The sequence below is a fragment of the Salvelinus alpinus genome, chromosome 27 (genome assembly GCF_045679555.1).
Source record: "Salvelinus alpinus chromosome 27, SLU_Salpinus.1, whole genome shotgun sequence".
Taxonomy (NCBI): domain Eukaryota; kingdom Metazoa; phylum Chordata; class Actinopteri; order Salmoniformes; family Salmonidae; genus Salvelinus; species Salvelinus alpinus.
Window position 1 is genome coordinate 30,554,080 of NC_092112.1, and position 22,305 is coordinate 30,576,384.

General features: G+C 45.6%; 1 protein-coding gene across 2 annotated transcripts; it reads right to left on the reverse strand.

The window, feature by feature from the left end:
• Positions 1 to 25: 25 nt before the first annotated feature.
• trim54 (tripartite motif containing 54) lies at positions 26 to 21,731 on the reverse strand. Of its 2 annotated transcripts, XM_071370215.1 has the most exons (9): positions 21,414 to 21,730; positions 20,434 to 20,609; positions 16,019 to 16,196; positions 7,222 to 7,317; positions 6,755 to 6,988; positions 3,680 to 3,702; positions 3,186 to 3,322; positions 2,954 to 2,992; positions 26 to 605 (listed from the first exon to the last, which is right to left on the reverse strand). In XM_071370215.1, the coding sequence occupies exons 1-9, from the start codon at positions 21,582 to 21,584 to the stop codon at positions 577 to 579; spliced, it is 1,083 nt and encodes a 360-aa protein (XP_071226316.1). In that variant the 5' UTR covers positions 21,585 to 21,730; the 3' UTR covers positions 26 to 576. The 2 variants fall into 2 exon arrangements, with proteins under 2 accessions (XP_071226316.1, XP_071226315.1); XM_071370214.1 differs by lacking the exon at positions 26 to 605 and having other exon boundaries at positions 2,410 to 2,992; positions 21,414 to 21,731.
• Positions 21,732 to 22,305: the final 574 nt, after the last annotated feature.

Sequence of the window (22,305 nt, forward strand, 5' to 3'; positions counted from 1 at the left end):
TCCTCAGAAAAGGAGAGGGAAGATATCACAATGAAATGTATGTTTATTTCTATAAAATGATGTAAACTGAGACTAAAAAGTGCAAATACTATACCATCGAAACATTCAGTTCTCCTCATAACCTTTTAGAAGTGCAGCTTACATCTGCTTCGGTCTCTATAATATTAGTCATACTTTTTTCTTCAAGGCACTTGTGGAACTCTTGTCAAAGTAAAGTTTGTTGAAGAGGAAGTAGCAGGATAATCACAAGCACTAGAAGGAGTGTTAGGTGAGGAAAAACAACAATATTCTTCCTACTTCACAACATGGACAATTCAAACCAACAGTGGGATACATTTAATTGGATTATACTTAGCTTATCAAATGTACACACAATACACAGGCTTTTGTACATATATCTGATGTGGGTGGCGAGGGAGGCTTTCAACTGTGTGATGTTTGAGCTTGATTCTCTATTGTAGATCTGTAATTCACTCAATGTAAATACTGTGGACAGCAAAACCAGTTGACTGCCGAATGGTAAAGGCAAACATCAATACTCTGGATGGATGTGCGCAGGGGATTACCATAAACCCTCTAAGTAGTCCTTTCTTGACTGGAAAAACCTTGATTAAAACAAAAGAGGAGACTGATTAATGTGAGTTGAGCATGACAATCTCATACCATCACCATTGTCTTCATTTCCTGTTGGACTGGGTCTATTTTTGAAGTCAAACATTAAACGGGGGCACCAAGTGGGAGAGGAGAGGACACTGTGTTTTGTCTCTTGACATGAATATACTATGACTCTCCTCATTACGTAGTGGAGGGAGATTCTCTGCTTCCGGCTGTTAGAGATTCTGTGTAATTGTGTTAATGTCCTTCGGAAATGTTAAATTTGCTCCATAGTTTTAAGCAATGTCTACTATAGTTTCCCCTTAGATTCTATGAGTCAGAGATATGAAAACCCCACTCAGTTAACCCCTTCCAGTACTGTACATATCATGGAATTGGACATTCTGTTCTGTATCATCCCTCAAGTAGTGTGAAGAATTATTGCTGGAACAGATTGTTGCCAGAAAATTGTGTTAACCTCAGATCACTGGCGGCCGTCAGACACTGATCAATCTCCATTCATAGTCAGGGAACTCTTGCTGTGGTGAGCGCACACACACACACACACACACACCCCATCAATTACTCCCAGCTCTTTCTCGCCTCTCGTGTGTGTCCCCTCCCTCTCCATCCCTTCCCGCAATCAGAGGTCGACAGCCCCAGGGGCAACGTCAGCTCATGTGAGCACCCAGGCTCAGGGCCATATATCCACAACAACCCCAACCCCATCACAAGAAGGGTGGGCACTAGTTATTTATAACTATTATAAGTAATGACACCGGTTACAGAAACATGGCTCAGATCGGTGTGTGAGACACAGGAAAGGTCTATTCTTCACTACCTGTCAAGCTGAGGTCCCAACCCAAGGCACTAGGAGACAGAGCTTTTTAACACAGCTGAATGCCCAGTGTAAAGGTCATGATCTACAGTACCAGTCAAAAGTGTGGACACACCTACTCATTCCAGGGTTTTTCTTTATTTTCACTATTTTCTACATTGTAGAATAATAGTGAAGACATCAAAACTATTATATAACACATATTGAATCATGTAGTAACCAACAAAGTGTTCAACAAATCTAAATATATTTTATATTTGAGATTCTTCAAAGTAGCCACCCATTGCCTTGATGACAGCTTTGCACACTCTTGGCATTCTCTCAACTAGCTTCATGAGGTAGTCACCTGGAATGCATTTCAATTAACAGGTGTGCCTTGTTAAAAGTTAAATAGTGGAATTTCTTTCCTTAATGCGTTTGAGCCAGAGTGTAAGTTCATTAGAGCTACCAGCTCTAATGAACTTAGGAGAGTGATGGAGAGGAGAGTGATGGAGTGCTGCATCAGATGACCTGGCTTCCACAGTCACCCGACCTCAACCCAATTGAGATGGTTTGGGATGAGTTGGACCGCTGAGTGAAGGAAAAGCAGCCAACAAGTGCTCAGCATATGTGGGAACTCCTTCAAGACTGTTTGGAAAAGCATTCCAGGTGAAGCTGGTTGAGAGAATGCCAAGAGTATGCAATGCTGTCATCAAGGCAAAGGGTGGCTACTTTGAAGTATCGCAAATATAAAATATATTTTGATTTGTTTAACACTTTTTTGGTTACTACATGATTCCATATGTGTTATTTCATAGTTTTGATGTCTTCACTATTATTCTACAATGTAGAAAATAGTAACATTTTAAGAAAAACCCTTGAATGAGTAGGTGTGTCCAAACCTTTGAATGGTACTCTATATTAAGCCAAAATTACAAGCATTTTCATTGTCAGTACACCAAGGTAAAGCCCAATCAATACATCAGACTCCTCACTTGGGAGTTTATGGTTGAAACTTTAATCATGTATAAATAACAGGCCAGTCAACAACCACTCCTCCATCTCTCCCTAGAGTATCTGTCCATAGCCATTCATAAAATGTGTACTTCTAGTTCATTCATCTCTGGCATGTTACAGTGACGCTGTGAGGCCAAAGGGTCCCCTGGCCCTAGGATCGTTATACTTTTGGAGGTAGCAAGGGAAATATGGAATTAATTTATCACTGAGAGGAGAAAGAATTCCTGGTCTCTCCATTTGAAATGAGTTGGCTGTGGGGTAAACAAGACAAGTGATCCATCCATATTCTAGAGATTAAACACTTGATTTCAGCCTTTATGGCTATGTTTAAGACTGATGTCAGAAGGAACGATATACAGTATAACTATATTTAACAGCCTTTGTGTTTGAAGCCTAAACGTTGTAAATGTGTGTAAGGGAATAAAGCACAGTAGCAGCATAGCATGCTTTTTCTTTCTTTGACCCTTTTCAACTAGTATCGCCCATAGTCTACGTCCCCCGTTACCAGCGATGCCAAGTCCTCACCCAGATCATAACCATCCTCCCCATCCTTTTCCTGGAAACCTGAAACCACACAGAGAGTACCACATTAAGACAGACCAACAAAAATAAGGGAAATAGCCTTGAACGTGCAATGGAAAATAGTTTTTGGTTTAATGTTCAGAGCTGAACATGCGTCAGTGCCCTGAGGCTAGAGTCATGTATAAAGAAACATTAATGACCAAACTCTCCATATATGGTCATATTGTACAGCTACCTGAGGCCCTAATTGTGTTGAAGTCAATGGTCCTCAGCATGTCTGCCACATTCTCTGTGTTGATGACAAAATGAGCCATGCTCTCATAGCCCGGCTCTGGACATTCCATACTGGACACCTTGGCAGTGGTGCTGATCCTTAAAAGGACACAGTGGTGAGGTCACAGTTCAGAGACAAACAAATAGGAGGTGACAGACAGCGATGGATGGCAACGTCCTCTGTACCCCTGTGGCTGGTAGTGACGCAGGCTGGTTGGGTATGCTCGATAACTCTACAGGTGGAGAGCTTCATTATAATGTATTAGCTATCAGCAGCCAGCAATCAGACATATCTGCAAATCACACGCATTTTCTATGCAGTTACTTTAGCGTTACAGTCAATGCAATTGGTGTGTTTGTGTTAGTGAATGTAATGCAAATTGTGACCTTCCAGCTAAACACCCCATATGAAGCAGAATGGAACACTAAACAGACGAAAACAAGAATTTGACTTACTGTTTAAATATATCCTTGATGCTCTGTGGAGAAAATAAACGATGGGTAGGCTATTGCATTTAGTTTCATTTCCAGCACTTCATTTCGGAGGTCAATTAGTGCTATATCTAAACCAGAATGAGTTTAGAACATGCACCTGCCACCATCCTAACACTCGCTGCAAGCGCTACCTGTAAACTGGATGACTAAACCAATGGCTTGCAAGCATGAACAATGAGGGAGTTGAATAGAGACACTTCAGTTACGAGCTTTACTCAATCTGTAGCTTTTTATAAGAGCTAGGGACCTGAGTGGAGGAGAGGAGTAGAGCCAGGGACCTGAGTGGAGAGGAGTAGAGCAAGGGACCTGAGTGGAGGAGAGGAGTAGAGCAGGGGCCTGAGTGGAGGAGAGGACTGCTGGATGGATGACATGAATGGTACCATCTATCTCTCGCCTAGCTGGGGTTTTAACTACCGGCTGTCTGCAGCAGGAGCACGTCATCCAACCTGGCTCTGTTCCAAGGACAGTATTGATGGCCAGGGGGCCAGAGGTCAACGAGTGAGGCAGGTGTCAGTAAACGACAGCAAAAAAAAAACGTTATTAATTTGTTGCCAGCAGTACAGTTACAGTCACGAACGGTCTGGATAACATAAAGACCGCCAAACCAACTATGCTAGGTCGAGTAACTTAAATTCATAAATTATTATGCGCTCTGGCACACTCAGACAGGAGTGTTCTGAAATCGGAGTAGATAGCCAGAATTAACCATGTCCATTGAGAACGCACAACAACTATACAACTAAGAATGATGTGAACAATCAAGTCAATAATAGTTGGGTAGTTAGATAGCATATAGTTAATATACTGCTTGGCAATTTCGATGTATTATTAGTAATCAACTAACGTTAGATAACTAGCTAACATACCGGTAAATACTGCTGTGTAACGCTACGCTGTTCGTAAGGATAAGGACGCTATCCTTACGAACAGCGTAGCTAACTAACTGTCAGCCAACATAACATGTAACGTAACTTATTTGAAAAGTAATTTCTTTATTACATTGCTCAACATTTTCTTTACATTTGTCATAATTAGTTAAAACAATGAATTTGTATGCGCTCTCGTCAGACTTCGCCTGCATATTTTCCGACATTTTTCTAATCTGAAAACGTTGTGAAGCGACGCCCATTTTCTGAAGAATTGCATTATGGGCCCTAAGAGCACGGCAATAGTGTCCACTGCGTGTATACAGTACCAGTCAAAAGTTTGGACACACGTACTCGTTCCAAGGTTCTTCTTTATTTTTTACTATTTTCCACATTGTAGAATTATAGTGAAGACATCAAAACTATGAAATAACACATATGTAGTAACCAAAAAAGTGTTAAATAAATGAAAATATATTCTTCAAAGTAGCCACCCATTGCCTTGATGACAGCTTTGCACACTCTTGGCATACTCTCAACCAGCTTCACGAGGTAGTCACCTGTAAGGCATTTCAATTAACAGGTGTGTCTTGTTAAAAGTTAATTTGTTGAATTTCTTTCCTTAATACGTTTGAGCCAATCAGTTGTGTTGTAACAAAGTAGGGTTGTTATACAGAAGATAGCCCTATTTGGTAAAAGACAAAGTCCATATTATGGCAAGAACAGCTCAAATAAGCAAAGAAAAACGACAGTCCATCTTTACTTTAAGAAGTTTAGGTCAGTCAATACGGAAAATCTTGAAAGTTTCTTCAAGTGCAGTCGCAAAAACCATCAAGCGCTATGATGAAACTGGCTCTCATGAGGACCGTCACAAGACAGGAAGACCCTGAGTTACCTCTGGTGCATAGGATAAGTTTATTAGAGTTACCAGCTTCAGAAATTGCAGCCCAAATAAATGCTTCACAGAGTTCAAGTAACAGACACATCTCAACATCAACTGTGCAGAGGAGACTGCGTGAATTAGGCCTTCATTGTCGAATTGCTGCAAAGAAACTACTACTAAAGGACACCAATAAGAAGAAGAGTCTTGCTTGGGCCAATAAACACGAGCAATGGACATTAGACCGGTGGAAATCTGTCCTTTGGTCTGATGAGTCCAAATTTGAGATTTTTGGTTCCAACCGCCGTGTCTTTGTGAGACGCAGAGTAGGTGAACGGATGATCTCTGCATGTGTGGTTCCCACTGTGAAACACGGAGGACGAGGTGTGTGGGAGTGCTTTGCTGGTGACACTGTGTGATTTATTTAGAATTCAAGGCACATTTAACCAGCATGGCTACCACAGCATTCTGCAGCAATACGCCATCTCATCTGGTTTGCGCTTATTGGAACTAGGGCCAGTGCCCCTGTGACAACAATTTTGGACCCCCTTGTGGCCCCCCTAAATGTGTATGAAAGTATGAGTATGAAATCATTTTTACATAACAAATTTTTCTTATTGTTCTTTTTTTACATCCGTTATTAGACAGTGGCAACGATGATGATTATGAATATGGTATTTTGCCTACTAATGCCTGCAATGCAGTGAAGAAAACGATGACAACAATAACGTCTAATGTAACTGGCCCCTCTAACAGTACAACTGGCCCCAGCTTGCCCCCCCCCCCCCCCAGTTGAAATGGTCTAGAACCACCACTGCTGCTTAGAGAGGCTCGTGAGACATCTGCTCTGCTTTCGTGCTGGAGGTATCTCCCTGTTGCAACTTGTAGTAAACCACATATATTTTGGATTTACTTTACCAATGACTGCTCTCCCTTTCACCTGGAAATTCCTCTGTACAGTGTGCGATCAGAAAACCACAGGACCAGAGTTCCCAGAGACATTGATCACACAACTGATCCTATTACAGTCCTTTGTTGAGGGTCCCCTGACCCATAGGCTACTTGTAGGGCTACTGATCCTAAGACAGTGAAACATTATCTACCTGCAGGAACACTGATCCTCATCCAGTTTACAAGGGCTGAAACAGGCAACTTTTCTGCTCAAGAAGTTACATCTAAAGTTACATCTGACCATTATTCTATTCCATTACATGACATACCCTAGGTCCAGTTACTGAGGCCAGACAGTGCACCTAGGTTCAGTGCTAGTGTTCCATCCATAGTGCCTACCTGTAGGAACACGGCCATCTGTGGTTCCTCCATGGACTGGATGGCTGTCTCCACCAGGTTGACGGCGCCCTCCAGGTGGTCCCCGTGGCGACGCATGAGGGAGCGGATGTAGTCCAGCTTGTCATCCTGCTGGCGGCTGATCATCCCCACCAACTCCTTCTTCCTCTCCTCCAGGATGGCATACAGCCCGTCAAACTTATCACACAGACTCTGCTTCTGACGACGGCCGTTCTCCTGCACACAGACACCCATTGGTAACACCTAATTATAAAATGAATAAGCCCTTATACATTTTTTCAATATATATATATATTTATTAATAGTTTATAAATAATGTATTAATACTTATTGATGCTAGTTATTACAATACAACAGGTTGTTCACAGTGATGTGTGTGGTGACTCCACAGTGAGCTTTGTGACTGTGAAGTGAGATGTCTGAGTGGTTGTAGTGGGTAACATTCTCACCTGGATGGACCTGCAGGTCTCCTCCATCTGAGAGAGGAGGGCCTGGATACGGTCGTTCCCAGCCACCAAGATGGCGATGCCGTCACTCAGCTCCGTCTGCAGCCAATCAACATAACATGATGGGTTAATATCTGTACTCACTTCACCAGTGGTCACCACCCCCTAATCCTGGAGGGCAAAAGGATATGAAAGCTTTTGTTCCATCCTTCAGCTGACACTTTAGGTAGTAGTTCACACAACTGTGATGATAGATTGAAGATTTAAATATCGAAAGTGTTGTTTTTTTAACAAAACATAAAACATTAGCTGAAGCTGAAGTTGCTCGTTAACCTTCCTCGACTATATTTGTAATGAATGATTCATAGTGAGCGAGTGAGCAATGAATGCAAGGCACATTTGTCACCAAAGCCACCTGATGTTATAGTCCATTCAAACATACTTCTTTTAGCTTATGAAAGTAGATCCAGCAAATATGTAACATGTATGTATCATGTTTGTGTGGGTGGCTTCCCCTTCAGTATTACTCAACAGCCAGGCACATTTTCCATCCTTAACAAGTGACCTTCACTTTGATATTAGTCACCGTTCACTTGGATCCTGTAGGGGAAAGTTACAGTCTTAGAAAGACAAGGTGCTATCTAGAACCTAAAAGGGTTCTTTGGCTGTCCCCATAGGAGAACCCTTTGAATAACAATACTGAACAAAAATATAAATGCAACATGCAACAATTTCAACAGTTTTACTGAGTTGCAGTTCAAATAAGGAAATCAGTCAATTTAAATAAATTCATTAGGTCCTAATCTATGGATTTCACATGACTGGGCAGGGGCGCATCCATGGGTGGGCCTGGGAGGGCATAGGTCCACCCACTTGGGATCCAGGCCAATCTGAATGAGTTTTTCCCCACAAAAGGGCTTTATTACAGACAGAAATACTCCTCAGTTTCATCAGCTGTCCGGATGGCTGGTCTCAGACAATCCTGCAGGTGAAAAAGCCAGATGTGGAGCTCCTGGGTTGGCGTGGTTAGATGTGGTCTGCGGTTGTGAGGCTGGTTGCACGTACTGCCAAATTCTCTTAAATAACTTTGGAGGCAGCTTATGGTAGAGAAATTAACATTAAATTCTCTGGAAACAGTTCTGGTGGACATTTCCTCTGTCAGCAGGCCAATTGTATGCTTCCTCAAAACTTGAGACATCTGTGGCATTGCGTTGTGTGACATAACTGCACATTTTAGAGTGGACTTTTACTGTCCCCAGTACAAGGTCCACCTGTGTAATGCTCATGCTGTTTAATCAGCTTCTTGATTTGCCACACCTGTCAGGTGGATGGATTATCTTGGCAAAGGAGAAATGCTCAGTAACAGCGATGTCAACAAATTTGTGCACAGAATGTGAGAGAAATTGTCAGGACCCGGTGAGAGAAACAGTCACTAATAGTCGGCAGAACCCAGAAGATGAGGCAGACTCAGCAGTACTAGAGATGGTGGTTTAATAAAAGGACAAGATCTTCAGGCAAAGAATATAAATCCACCACGTCCAAAAATAAACCCAAGAGGCACAAAATGGATATCCTCCAAAATACAAAGAAACTCCACAAAGTGGTAAAAACAGCAGGGAAAAACAAACCTCAAAAGACTACTCAAAAATACACAAGCACTAAACCAGAGAACCTCTGGAAAATCCAATAAGATAAATATATGTTCACAACAAGGCTGGGGCTGGGTGCTAACATACAAACACTGAGCAAAGAACTGAGGAACACACAGGGTTTAAATACTAACAAGGGAACGACACACAGGTGCAAACAATAATAGAGCAAGGAAAAAACAAAAGGTACAAAAAAGGTGCAATGGGGACATCTAGTGACCAAAACCTGAACAGTCCTGGCCAAAACCTGACAGAATCCCCCTCCTAGGAACGGCTCCTGACGTTCCTACCAGCCTTCTCAGGGTGGAGGGCCCTGAACTGACGAATGAGGTCAGGGTCCAGTATGTCCTTGGCAGGAACCCAGGAGCGCTCCTCGGGACCGTAGCCTTCCCAGTCCACCAGATACTGCCAGGACCGCTGCACCCGGCGGGAATCCAGTATCCGGTGGACGGTATAAGCCGACTGGCCTCCGATGACACGGGGCGGAGGGGGAGGTCTGCCTGCCGGGATAAGGGGAGAAAAAACAACAGGTTTTAATAAAGAAATGTGAAATGTTGGATTGATCTTAAGGGATCTGGGTAAGTGCAGGCGAAAAGTAACGGGATTGACTCTCCTGGCAATCTTAAAGGGACCGATGAATCTCTGGGACAGCTTACGAGACTCCACCCGTAGCGGTAAGTTCTTTGTTGAGAGCCATACTCTCTGGCCGGGGTACAGGGTAGGACCGGGACGGCGACGTCTGTTGGCTTGTCGCTGGTACTGCTGTGAGGAACGCAGAAGATTAAGACGGGCCTTCTTCCACGTAAGCCGACAGCGTCTGATGAACCTCGAGGCTGAAGGCACTCTGACTTCTGCCTCCTGGTCCGGGAACAATAAAGGAGCATAGCCAAACTGACACTCGTGCGGGGATATACCAGTGGAGGAGGAGCACAAGGTGTTGTGCGCGTACTCGGCCCAAACAATGAAGGATGACCATGTGGACGGGTTGTTGGAAACCATACATCTGAGGGTGGTTTCCAACTCCTGATTCATCCTCTCGGTTTGGCCGTTGGACTCCGGATGGTACCCTGAAGATAAACTGGCCGTGGCCCCTATGAGTTGGCAGAAGGCCTTCCAAAACCTTGAGGCGAACTGGGGAACTCTGTCGGAAACCATATCTTGCGGAATGCCAAAGACTCGGAACACATGGTTAATCACCAACTCAGCTGTTTCCTTGGCAGAAGGTAATTTGGTCAAGGGAACAAACCTGGCCGCCTTAGAAAACCTGTCGATGATGACTAGGATAGTAGTATTACCATGGGACGGAGGAAGGCCAGTAATAAAGTCCAACGAGATATGGGACCAGGGTCGGTGGGGAATAGATAAAGGGTGAAGGAGTCCTTGAGGGCGGAGGTGAGAAGATTTGCCCTGGCAGCACACGGGACAGGCCTTGACGAAAGTGGCAACGTCTTCTCTTATGGTGGGCCACCAGAACTTACGCTGAATGAACTCCAAGGTGCGACCTACGCCCGGGTGACAGGTGAGGCGAGAGGAGTGCCCCCACAGAAGGACTTGGGATCTTGCTGCCTTGGGAACAAACAACCGATTGGCAGGACCTCCCTTAGGACCCGGTTCGATGGCTTGAGCTTGTCTCACGATATCCTCAACTTGCCACGAGATTGGAGCCACGATCTTAGCGGCAGGAAGAACAGTCATGTCAGTATCTTCTCGAATGGCAGGAGAGTAGACTCGTGACAAGGCGTCCGGTTTGAGATTCTTCGACCCGGGTCTATAGGTGAGGATAAACTGGAATCGGCTGAAGAAAAGAGACCATCGAGCTTGTCTGGAGTTCAACCGCTTCGCCTGCTGGATATACTCCAGATTTTTGTGGTCCGTAGGCACTTGAAATGGTTGAGAAGCCCCCTCGAGCCAGTGTCTCCATTCCTTCAATGCCATCTTAACCGCTAGGAGTTCACGATCCCCCACATCGTAATTCCTCTCGGCCGGGGTAAGCCGGTGAGAGAAGAAGGCGCAAGGATGAAGCCTCTTGTCTTCCCCCCTCTGAGACAGGACAGCTCCAACACCAACCTCTGATGCGTCTACCTCCACCACAAAAGGTTCATCCGCCGTCGGTAGTGTCAGGATGGGAGCAGAGAGGATGCGCTGCTTGAGTCCTTGGAAGGCCGTCTCAGCTTCTCTTCCCCACAGAAACCTTGTGTTGCCACCCTTGGTTACAGCTGAGAGAGGGGCTGCCACCGAGCTGAAGTTATTGATGAACTTGCGGTAAAAGTTAGTGAAGCCCAGGAAACGCTGAACTTCCTTAACGGACTTGGGGGTGGGCCAATCCGCTACCGCCCCTACCTTCTTGGGGTCCATCTGGACTCGACCGGGTTCCACTACAAATCCCAGGAATTGTACTCGAGAGGAATGGAATTCACACTTTTCCGGCTTAACGTACAAATGGCTGTCTAGGAGGCGTTTGAGCACTTGTCTGACATGCTTAGTGTGTTCTTGAAGGGAGCTCGAAAAGATGAGGATGTCATCCAAGTAAACAAACACGAAAATGTTAAGCATATCCCTAAGCACATCGTTTATGAGCGCTTGGAACACAGCCGGGGCGTTGGTCAGGCCGAAGGGCATCACCAAGTATTCGTAGTGACCAGTAGGCGTGTTGAAAGCGGTCTTCCACTCGTCACCGGGTTTGATCCGCACAAGATGGTATGCGTTCCGTAGGTCAAGCTTAGTGAAGACCACTGCTTCCTGGAGCAGCTCAAAGGCTGTGGCCATAAGGGGTAGCGGGTAGCGGTTACGGACGGTTATGGCATTAAGTCCCCGGTAGTCGATGCAAGGACGTAATCCACCGTCTTTTTTGGCCACAAAGAAAAACCCTGCTCCCGCCGGCGAGGTGGATGGACGCATGAGGCCTGCTGCCAGAGCGTCCTTGATGTAAGTATCCATAGCAGCTCGTTCGGGAGGAGATAGGGAAAAGATCCGACCCCTGGGGGGGCAGGTGCCCGGAAACAGGTCGATGGGGCAATCGTAAGGTCTATGGGGTGGTAGTTTGGTGGCCCTCTGTTTGCTAAATACCGGTTTGAGGTCATGGTAACACTCGGGAACTCGGGACAGGTCGATGGATTCTAGAGACTCGGGAGGGGAACTCGGGGAACTAGGGAAGATACAAGTGGCTTGGCACGTAGGACCCCACTGCTTGATAGTGCCCACAGACCAGTCGATGTGAGGGTTATGGCTGTGAAGCCAGGGGTATCCAAGGACGAGAGGGAACTCGGAACACGAGGTCAGATGAAAGTTCATCACTTCCTGGTGTTGGGAAACTGAAAGTCGCAAGGGGGTAGTGACACGAGTGACAAGTCCAGATCCCAAAGGGCTTCCATCCAACGTAGTAACCCTTATGGGGTCACTAAGAGGTTCAGAGGGAACGCCATTCTCCTTCGCCCAGACACCATCCATGAAGTTACCTGCGGCTCCAGAGTCTACCAAGGCTTGAAGGGGAAGCTTGTGGTTGTCCCAGGAAAGGGTAACTGGAATAAGCAGGCGGGAGTTGGATGGATGGGAGGAGGTTATGTTTCCCGTTACAGTCCTCCCAGGCCTGCACGGGAGAGTGCGTTTTCCCTGGAGCCCGGGACACGTGGAGAGGAAATGGCCCGGTTTGCCGCAATATAGACAGCATCGCTCCCTTATCCGGCGGTCTCTCTCAGCCTGGGAGATGCGTCCAACCTGCATGGGTTCCGGTGGAGTCAGCGAGGATAAAGGTGGAGACTCGGAGCTGGGACCGATAGGAGCTAGGGTGAGAGATCTACGGTTGAGCTCTCTCTCTCTCAGACGCTGGTCTATGCGTGAAGCCAACTTGATCAGGGACTCGAGGTTGTCCGGTGGTTCCCGAGTGGCCAGTTCATCTTGGATGGTGTCGGAAAGACCCTTCAAAAAACACACTGTGAGCGCCTCGTCGTTCCAGCCACTCGCTGCTGCCACCGTGCGGAACTGGGTGGCATAGTCCGTCACGCTGCGCCGACCTTGGCTGAGTCAGGACCCCTGGTGGGATCTTGAAACACTCGCTTGAATTCTTCAGCAAAGGTAGAGTAGCTGGCACAGCAGGGACTTTGGGCATCCCACACAGCAGTAGCCCAGGCTAGGGCTTTTTCCGACAGCAGGGTGATGATATATGCTATCTTGGACCGGTCGGTGGGAAACGACGAGGGTTGCAGCTCGAAGGAGAGAGAACATTGGGTGAAAAACCCCTTACAAACACTCGGATCACCTGAGAACCGTTGGGGAGGCGGCAGACGAGGTTCAGCCAGGGGGTTAACTGCCACGGGCACTTGAATCTGATGAACTGGAGCAGAAGCGGTTGCAGGGGAAAGTTGATCAGAAATCTGTTTTATGGATGTCATCATCTCCGACAGAAGTTGAGAATGTCCAGCCAGTAAGGCCTCTTGCTGAACCAGAGCAGCTTCGTGACGTTGGACAGTCCCCTCGTGGTGGGACAGCACGGGAAAAAAGTCCTGGGTACTGGCTGCCTCTGGGTTCATTTCAATGGCTCAGTGTTTCTGTCAGGACCCGGTGAGAGAAACAGTCACTAATAGTCGGCAGAACCCAGAAGATGAGGCAGACTCAGCAGTACTAGAGATGGTGGTTTAATAAAAGGACAAGATCTTCAGGCAAAGAATATAAATCCACCACGTCCAAAAATAAAGCCAAGAGGCACAAAATGGATATCCTCCAAAATACAAAGAAACTCCACAAAGTGGTAAAAACAGCAGGGAAAAACAAACCTCAAAAGACTACTCAAAAATACACAAGCACTAAACCAGAGAACCTCTGGAAAATCCAATAAGATAAATATATGTTCACAACAAGGCTGGGGCTGGGTGCTAACATACAAACACTGAGCAAAGAACTGAGGAACACACAGGGTTTAAATACTAACAAGGGAACGACACACAGGTGCAAACAATAATAGAGCAAGGAAAAAACAAAAGGTACAAAAAAGATGCAATGGGGACATCTAGTGACCAAAACCTGAACAGTCCTGGCCAAAACCTGACAGAAATAAGCTTTTTGTGTGTGCTGAAAATTTTGTAGATCTTTTATTTCAGCTTATGAAACATGGGACCAACACTTTGCATGTTGCATTCATATTTTTGTTCATATTTTTGTTTTTGGTTCTTTTTCAGTTCCATATACAGTGCATTCGGAAAGTATTCAGACCCCTCGACTTTTTCACATTTTGTTATGCTACAGCCTTATTCTAAAATGGATTAAATAAAACAAATCCTCATCAATTTACACACACACAATATAATGACAAAGCGAAAACAGGTTTTTAGAAATTTTTGCAAATGTATTAAAAAAAAAATCATAAAAACCTTATCTACATAAGTATTCAGACCCTTTGCTATGAGACTCGAAATTGAGCTCAGGTGCATCCTGTTTCCATTGATGATCTTCGAGATGTTTTTACAACTTGATTGGAGTGCACCCGTGGTAAATTCAATTGATTGGACATGATTTTACAAAGGCACATAGCTGTCTATATAAGGTCCCACAGTTGACAGTGCATGTCAGAGCAAAAACCAAGCCATGAGGTCAAAGGAATTGTCCGTAGAGCTCCGAGACAGGATTGTGTCGAGGCACAGATCTGGGGAAGGGAACCAAAAAAATTCTGCAGTATTGAAGGTCCCTAAGAACACAGTGGCCTCCATCATTCTTAAATGGAAGAAGTTTGGAACCACCAAGACTCTTCCTAGAGCTGGCCGCCTGGCCAAACTGAGCAATCGGGGGAGACGGGCCTTGGTCAGGGAGGTCCCAAAGAACCCGATGGTCACTCTGACAGAGCTCCAGAGTCTCTCTGTGGAGATGGGAAAACCTTCAAGAAGGACAACCATCTATGCAGCACTCCACTAATCAGGTCTTTATGGTAGAGTAGCCAGACGGAAGCCACTACACAGTAAAAGGCACATGAAAGCCCGCTTGGAGTTTGCCAAAAGGCACCTAAATGACTCGCAGACCATCAGAAACAAGATTCTCTGGTCTGCTAAAACCAAGATTGAACTATTTGGCCTGAATGCCAAGTGTCATGTCTGGAGGAAACCTGGCACTATCACTACGGTGAAGCATGGTGGTAGCAGCATTATGCAATGGGGATGTTTTTCAGTGGCAGGGACTGGGAGACTAGTCAGGATCGAGGGAAAGATAAACGGAGCAAAGCATAGAGAGATCCTTGATCCAGAGCACTCAGGACCTTAGACTGGGGTGAAGGTTCACCTTCCAACAGGACAACAATCCTAAGCAAACAGCCAAGGCAACGCAGGAGTGGCTTCGGAACAAGTCTGAATGTCCTTGAGGGGCCAAGCCAGAGCCTGGACTTGAACCCGATCGAACATCTCTGGAGAGACCTGAAAATAGCTGTGCAGCGACGCACCCCGTCCAACCTGGCAGAGCTTGACAGGATCTGCAGAGAAGAATGGGAGAAGAAGACTCGAGGTGCCACAGGTGCTTCAACAAAGTACTGAGTAAAGGGTCTGAGTACTTTTTAATATGTGATATTTCAGTTTTTTATTTTGAATAATTTTGCAAGAATGTTTAGAAACCTGTTTTTGCTTTGTCATTATGGGGTATTGTGTGTGGATCGAAGAGGGGAAAAAACGATTAATCCATTTTAGAATAAGGCTGTAACGTAAGAAAATTTGGAAAAAGTCAAGGGGTCTGAATACTTCCCGAATGCACTGGATATACAATCTTAGTTGTCGTCGTGCCAGCAGGTTGACAGGGTCATGTGTGTGTGTGTTTGTGTGTGCGGTGAGATGAAACCCCGCAGCGTAGCCACAACTCAACACATCTGTCTGCTGTCACTACACTTAGCACTCAAAGACAAACCACACACACACACACTCACTCACTCTTTAGATAAGGCAGATCACATGCACACACTGGCTCTACACTTTAAATTACTTTCAAATCTCTCTCTGGGGGACATAATGAATACAGACAGTGACTATACGTAAGCTGTTATATTGGATAATTACTTTTCAGTATAAGGACGATATAACAGACAGACAGACAGACAGACTACCAGAAAGGAAGACAGACAGCTATAGAGATATTGAGTGACATCACAATCAGACCCTTGGCCTTGACTCAGGGTGCTCCATTACCTTCTGTCTCTTATAGACGTTCTGCAGGGGGGCCACCTCACAGTCCTTGTGCTGGCCAAACACTTTACACATGGAGCAGGTGGGCGTCTCACAGCTCAGGCAGTAGATGTTGATCTTCTCCTCGTCATGCTCCTCACACATCAGCTGCTGCTGCTCCACCTTGGTGGGGTTTAGGGGCCTGCAGGGACACAGAAGTAAAGGGACAGCCTCTTAGAAACACACACACAAGCACACATCCGGTACGCATGCATACATGCGTACAGACACACACCAATGTGCATATGCACACACACTTTATTTGGCTCTTCTGTCAATGGCACAGGAAATGGGATCAGCTCTCAAGGCTTCAGATAACCCAGAAGGCATTGGGGGAATTGTACTACTATTGACCATTCATATTTTCTCTAGAGGAATAGCGTACACATAGATATAGAACAATTTACACATTTGCTAAAAGGCATTGAGGAATATCATGTTGAGGGAAACTAGATAGATTGCTCATATAGCTCAAATTGGTGTTACAGACCAAAAGCACTTTCCTTGATGTAACGATATAATCTTTAATCTTTATTGTGTCAAGACAAGGCCTGAACAAGCTGTGATATTGCTGCTACAGGTTTCTAAATGATATCAACACTGGAAAAGACTGCCACCCAGTGGCTTTCTATATAAAATGAGAATGATAAAAGTTAACCCTGGCCTTACGTTCAACCATAGCCTTACATTCAACCCTGGCCTTACGTTCAACCCTGGCCTTACGTTCAACCCTGGCTTAACTCTAACCCTAATCCCTCTAAATAGGGCTCCCCCACCTCCAAATTCCCAATTTAACCTGTGCACCACATGATATAGTGAAAAATAGCAGATATTCACTAGGATAACCCAGTGCCACCGACGCGACCTGCTACCAAGGACTGTGGGCTCTCCTTCTCCGTGGCCAATGTGAGTAAGATATTTAAGCGTGTTAATCCTCGCAAGGCTGCCGGCCCAGACAGCATCCCTAGCCACATCCTCAGAGCATGCGCAGACCAGCTGGCTCGTTTGTTTACGGACATATTACATCTCTCCCTATCCCAGTCTGCTGTCCCCACATGCTTCAAGATGGCCACCATTGTTCCTGTACCCAAGAAAGCTAAGGTAACTGAACTAAATGACTATCGCCCCGTAGCACTCACTTCTGTCATCATGAAGTGCTTGGAGAGACTAGTTAAGGATCATATCACCTCCACCTTACCTGTCACTCTAGACCCACTTCAATTTGCTTACCGCTCCAATAGATCCATAGACGATGCAATCGCCATCACACTGCACACTGCCCTATCCCATCTAGACAATACATATGTAAGACTGCTGTTCATTGACTATAGCTCAGCATTCAACCCCATAGTACCCTACAAGCTCATCATTAAGCTTGAGGCCCTGGGACTGAACCCCGCCCTGTGCAACTTGGTTCTGGACTTCCTAATGGGCCGCCCCGAGGTGGTGAAGGTAGGAAACAACACCTCCACTTCGCTGATCCTCAACACTGGGGACCCAAAAGGGTGCGTGCTCAGTCCCCTCCTGTACTCCCTGTTCACCCATGACTGTGTGGCCAAGCACGCCTCCAACTCAATCATCAAGTTTGCAGATGACACAACAGTAGTAGGCATTACCAACAATGACGAGACAGCCTACAGGGAGGAGGTGAGGGCTCTGGGAGTGTGGTGTCAGGAAAATAACCTCTCACTCAACGTTAACAAAACAGAGGAGATGATCGTGGACTTCAGGAAACAGCAGAGGGAGCACGCCTCTATCCACATCGACTGGACCACAGTGGAGAAGGCGGAAAGCTTCAAGTTCCTTGGCATACACATCACTGAAAAACTGAAATGGTCCATTAACACAGACAGTGTGGTGAAGAAGGCGCAACAGCACCTCTTCAACCTCAGGAGGCTGAAGAAATGTGGCTTGTCACCTAAAACCCTCATAAACTTCTACAGATGCACAATCGAGAGCATCCTGTCGGGCTGTATCACCACTTGGTACGGCAACTGCACCGCCCGCAACCCCAGGGCTTTCCAGAGGGTGGTGCGGTCTGCCCAACGCATCACCAGGAGCAAACTACCTGCCCTCCAGAACACCTACAGCACCCGATGTCACAGGAAGGCCAAAACGATCATCAAGGACAACAACCACCTGGGCCACTGCTTATTCACTCCACTATCATCCAGAAGGCGTGGTCAGTACAGGTGCATCAAAGCTCGGACAGAGAGACTGGAAAACAGCTTCTATCTCAAGGCCATCATACTGTTAAATAGCCATCAATAGCACATAGAGGCTGCTGCCTATATACATAGGCTTGAAATCACTGGCCACTTTAATAAATGGAAAGCCTCCTTGCTCGCACATGTTGCTTTGTAGGCCTCCTTGCTCGCACATGCTTTTTCAGTTCTGCCCACAAATTCTCTATACGATTGAGATCTGGGCTTTGTGATGGCCACTCCAATACCTTGACTTTGTTGTCCTTAAGCCATTTTGCCACAACTTAGAAGTATGCTTGGGGTCATTGTCCATTTGGAAGACCCATTTGCGGCCCATCTTTAACTTCCTGACTGATGTCTTGAGATGTTGCTTCAATATATCCACATAATTTTCCTACCTCATGATGCCATCTATTTTGTGAAGTGCACCAGTCCCTCCTGCAGCAAAGCACCCCCACAACATGATGCTGCCACCCCCGTGCTTCACGGTTAGGATGGTGTTCTTCGACTTGCAAGCATCCCCCTTTTTCCTCCAAACATAACGATGGTCATTATGGCCAACAGTTCTATTTTTGTTTCATCAGACCAGAGGACATTTCTCCAAAAAGTACGATCTTTGTCCCCATGTGCAGTTGCAAACCATAGTCTGGCATTTTTATGGCGGTTTTGGAGCAGTGGCTTCATCCTTGCTGAGCGGCCTTTCAGGTTATGTCGATATAGGACTCGTTTTACTGTGGATAGAGATACTTTTGTATCTGTTTCCTTCAGCATCTTCACAAGGTCCTTTGCTGTTGTTCTGGGATTGTTTTGCACTTTTCACACAAAAGTATGTTTTTCTCTAGGAGACAGAACCCGTCTCCTTCCTGAGTGGTATGACGGCTGAGTGGTCCCATGGTGTTTATACTTGCGTACTATTGTCTGTACAGATGAACGTGGTACCTTCAGTCGTTCCCAAGGATGAACCAGACTTGTGGAGGTCTACATATTTTTTTCCGAGGTCTTGGCTGATTTCTTTAGATTTTCCCATGATGTCAAGCAAAGAGGCACTGAGTTTGAAGGTAGGCCTTGAAATACATCCACAGGTACACCTCCAATTGACTCAAATGATGTCAACTAGCCTATCAGAAGCTTGTAAAGCCAGGACATATTTTTCTGGAATTTTCCAAGCTGTTTAAAGGCACAGTCAACTTACTGTATGTAAACTTCTGACCCACTGGAATTGTGAGACAGTGGATTATAAGTGAAATAATCTGTCTGTAAACAATTGTTGGAAAAATTACTTGTGTCATGCACAAAGTAGATGTCCTAACCGACTTGCCAAAACTATAGTTTATTAACAAGAAATGTGTGGAGTGATTGAAAACGAGTTTTAATGACTCCAACCTAAGTGTATGTAAACTTCCGACTTCAACTGTATTACTGCACTGTCGGAGCTAGAAGCACAAGCGTTTCACTACACCCGCAATAACATCTGCTAAAAACGTGTATGTGACCAATAAAATGTGATTTGATTTGACCTATGGTACTCACAACCAACCCCCAGATACACACGTCTGTATCTGTACCAATGCCACAAGAGGATGGTTCTCGGGTTTACCGCTCCATCGAGGCAAGTGTGCTAGTGACAGCAACAATATGGAGGACACTGCCAGAGACTGATGTTTCTATATTCCTGGTTTGTTAACATGACGCAGCTGATGAACACACAAAGACGCGCTAGTGACACCATTAGAGTAAAATCAGATGCCTAGGTCTTTGCACCACTGACTGCCCAGGGCCTGTTGCATGAGAGGTGAAACTGGAAGCAATATTTCATGGCTGAGTTCACATAGGGTTGTAGCAGTAGTACACCCCTTGTGCTCATGGCTTTTGTTGACATGCCATGTCCTTAAGTCAACAGAGGTCAGCACAGCAGAAATATGTGTTGTATGGCAAACTGTATGGATAATGTTGACATTTGGTGAGCATTCTGGTTCTAGTGGATGCTTACAGAAGCCAGTCACGTACCCCTCACAGACCCAGACACACACACACACACACACACACACACACACACACACACACACACACACACACACACACACACACACACACACACACACACACACACACACACACACACACACACACACACACACACACACACACACACACACACACACACACACCACTGACCTGCTGGACTCTTCTTGCTTGTAGATGTCAATGATGTTCTCTACTAGCAGGTTCCTCTGTAGGCCATACACACCATGGCGGTCCAACACTGCCTCGTGACGACATGATGGGCAGCGGAAACGACCCCCTGTGGACATGGACTTGGACCCCCGAGACTGCCACAGAGGGTTGGCAGCCTGAGAGGGGAGAGGGGGGAAAGGGATGAGGAGGAGAGGGGGTAGTGGAGTCAAATGGTAAAGCATCACTCTCACTGGGGGTGTTGAAGAGTTAAGGGAGGATATGGACAACAGCTGTTTGACACATAAATGTTGTCTACTCAAGAGGAAACCAAAATATGATTCTGCACTGTACAGTGCTTAAGACTGGGTACAGACCTAAACACTGAGTTACATACCTCTTACAGGTCCTAAAGGTGACATGATATCAAGAAGAGTAACCTTGTTAGATACTTTAACCAGGATGGACCCACAACAAATTATCAAGTCAGTCAGTGTGAGGGACCTTTCACACAGAAACTAAAGTTTATCTACTGAGCCACTGATCCATCCACCCACCACTAAATATTGAGCGGAGATGATCGTCCACAGTCAATACTTTATGATAAAGACCTCAACATAAAGGGATGAAGGCTTGACACTATAGACTGCTATGAATATTGAGGAAGTCTAAATGGTTCACACCAACTTCCATAAATACATCTAATGTATCTGTGATAAGTAGACCATTGGAATACTGTTTCCACTTGCAGGGTTCCCCAATTACTTTCAGCAGCAGGCCAATTTCTTTCTTGAGTGGATGGTCGGAGGGCTGGCCCAACGATCTTAACTGCTAGCTACCTGCCACCCCATAAAACATGTACTCAGCACCTGTAAAAACTTGAATCATGGCTCCAAAATCACAGACCACTGCTGGACCACTAATTGACCACACATGGCCTCAGGACAGGAGAGTGATGCAAAACAAACGTCCACCACTCTTACCTGGAAGACGTCATTGGCACACTTCCTGCAGAGGTTGTGCTGGCAGGGCAGTATGACCACAGGCTTGGTGAACATCTCCAGGCAGATGGGGCAGATGAGCTGCTTCTCCAAGTTATCCATTGTGCTAGACTCCCCGAGTTGCCCAGGTTTGTAGCCCAGTGCAAAGTTCATCCCAAACACTGGTCTGGAACTGACACTGTGAAGCTCTCTGAAGGTCTGACGCTCTATGAAGCCCTCAAGAAGAAAGAACTGGGAACCTTCCTGTGCCTCTCTTCTCGATCTTTCTGTCCCTCTATCACTCTATCCCTCTGCCTGTCTCTCCTCCAGCGTAAAGACCCTCCCTGCCATGGAAATATATTTAGCCTTTGTTTGTTATGGGTCAGGTTACTATCCAAATTGCATGCCACTCTGGACCATGGGATTCCTAACCCCAGACCCACAGCACAAACCAGGGGTGTGTTAGAAGAGAGAAGGGAGAGATTCCTCTGTCCATTTTTACAGTGGGGCAAAAAAGTATTTAGTCAGCCACCAATTGTGCAAGTTCTCCCACTTAAAAAGATGAGAGAGGCATGTAATTTTCATCATAGGTACACTTCAACTATGACAGACAAAATGATTTTAAAAAATCCAGAAAATCACATTGTAGGATTTTTAATGAATTTATTTGCAAATTATGGTGGAAAATAAGTATTTGGTCACCTACAAACAAGCAAGATTTCTGGCTCTCACAGACCTGTAACTTCTTCTTGAAGAGGCTCCTCTGTCCTCCACTCGTTACCTGTATTAATGGCACCTGTTTGAACTTGTTATCAGTATAAAAGACACCTGTCCACAACCTCGAACAGTCACACTCCAAACTCCACTATGGCCAAGACCAAAGAGCTGTCAAAGG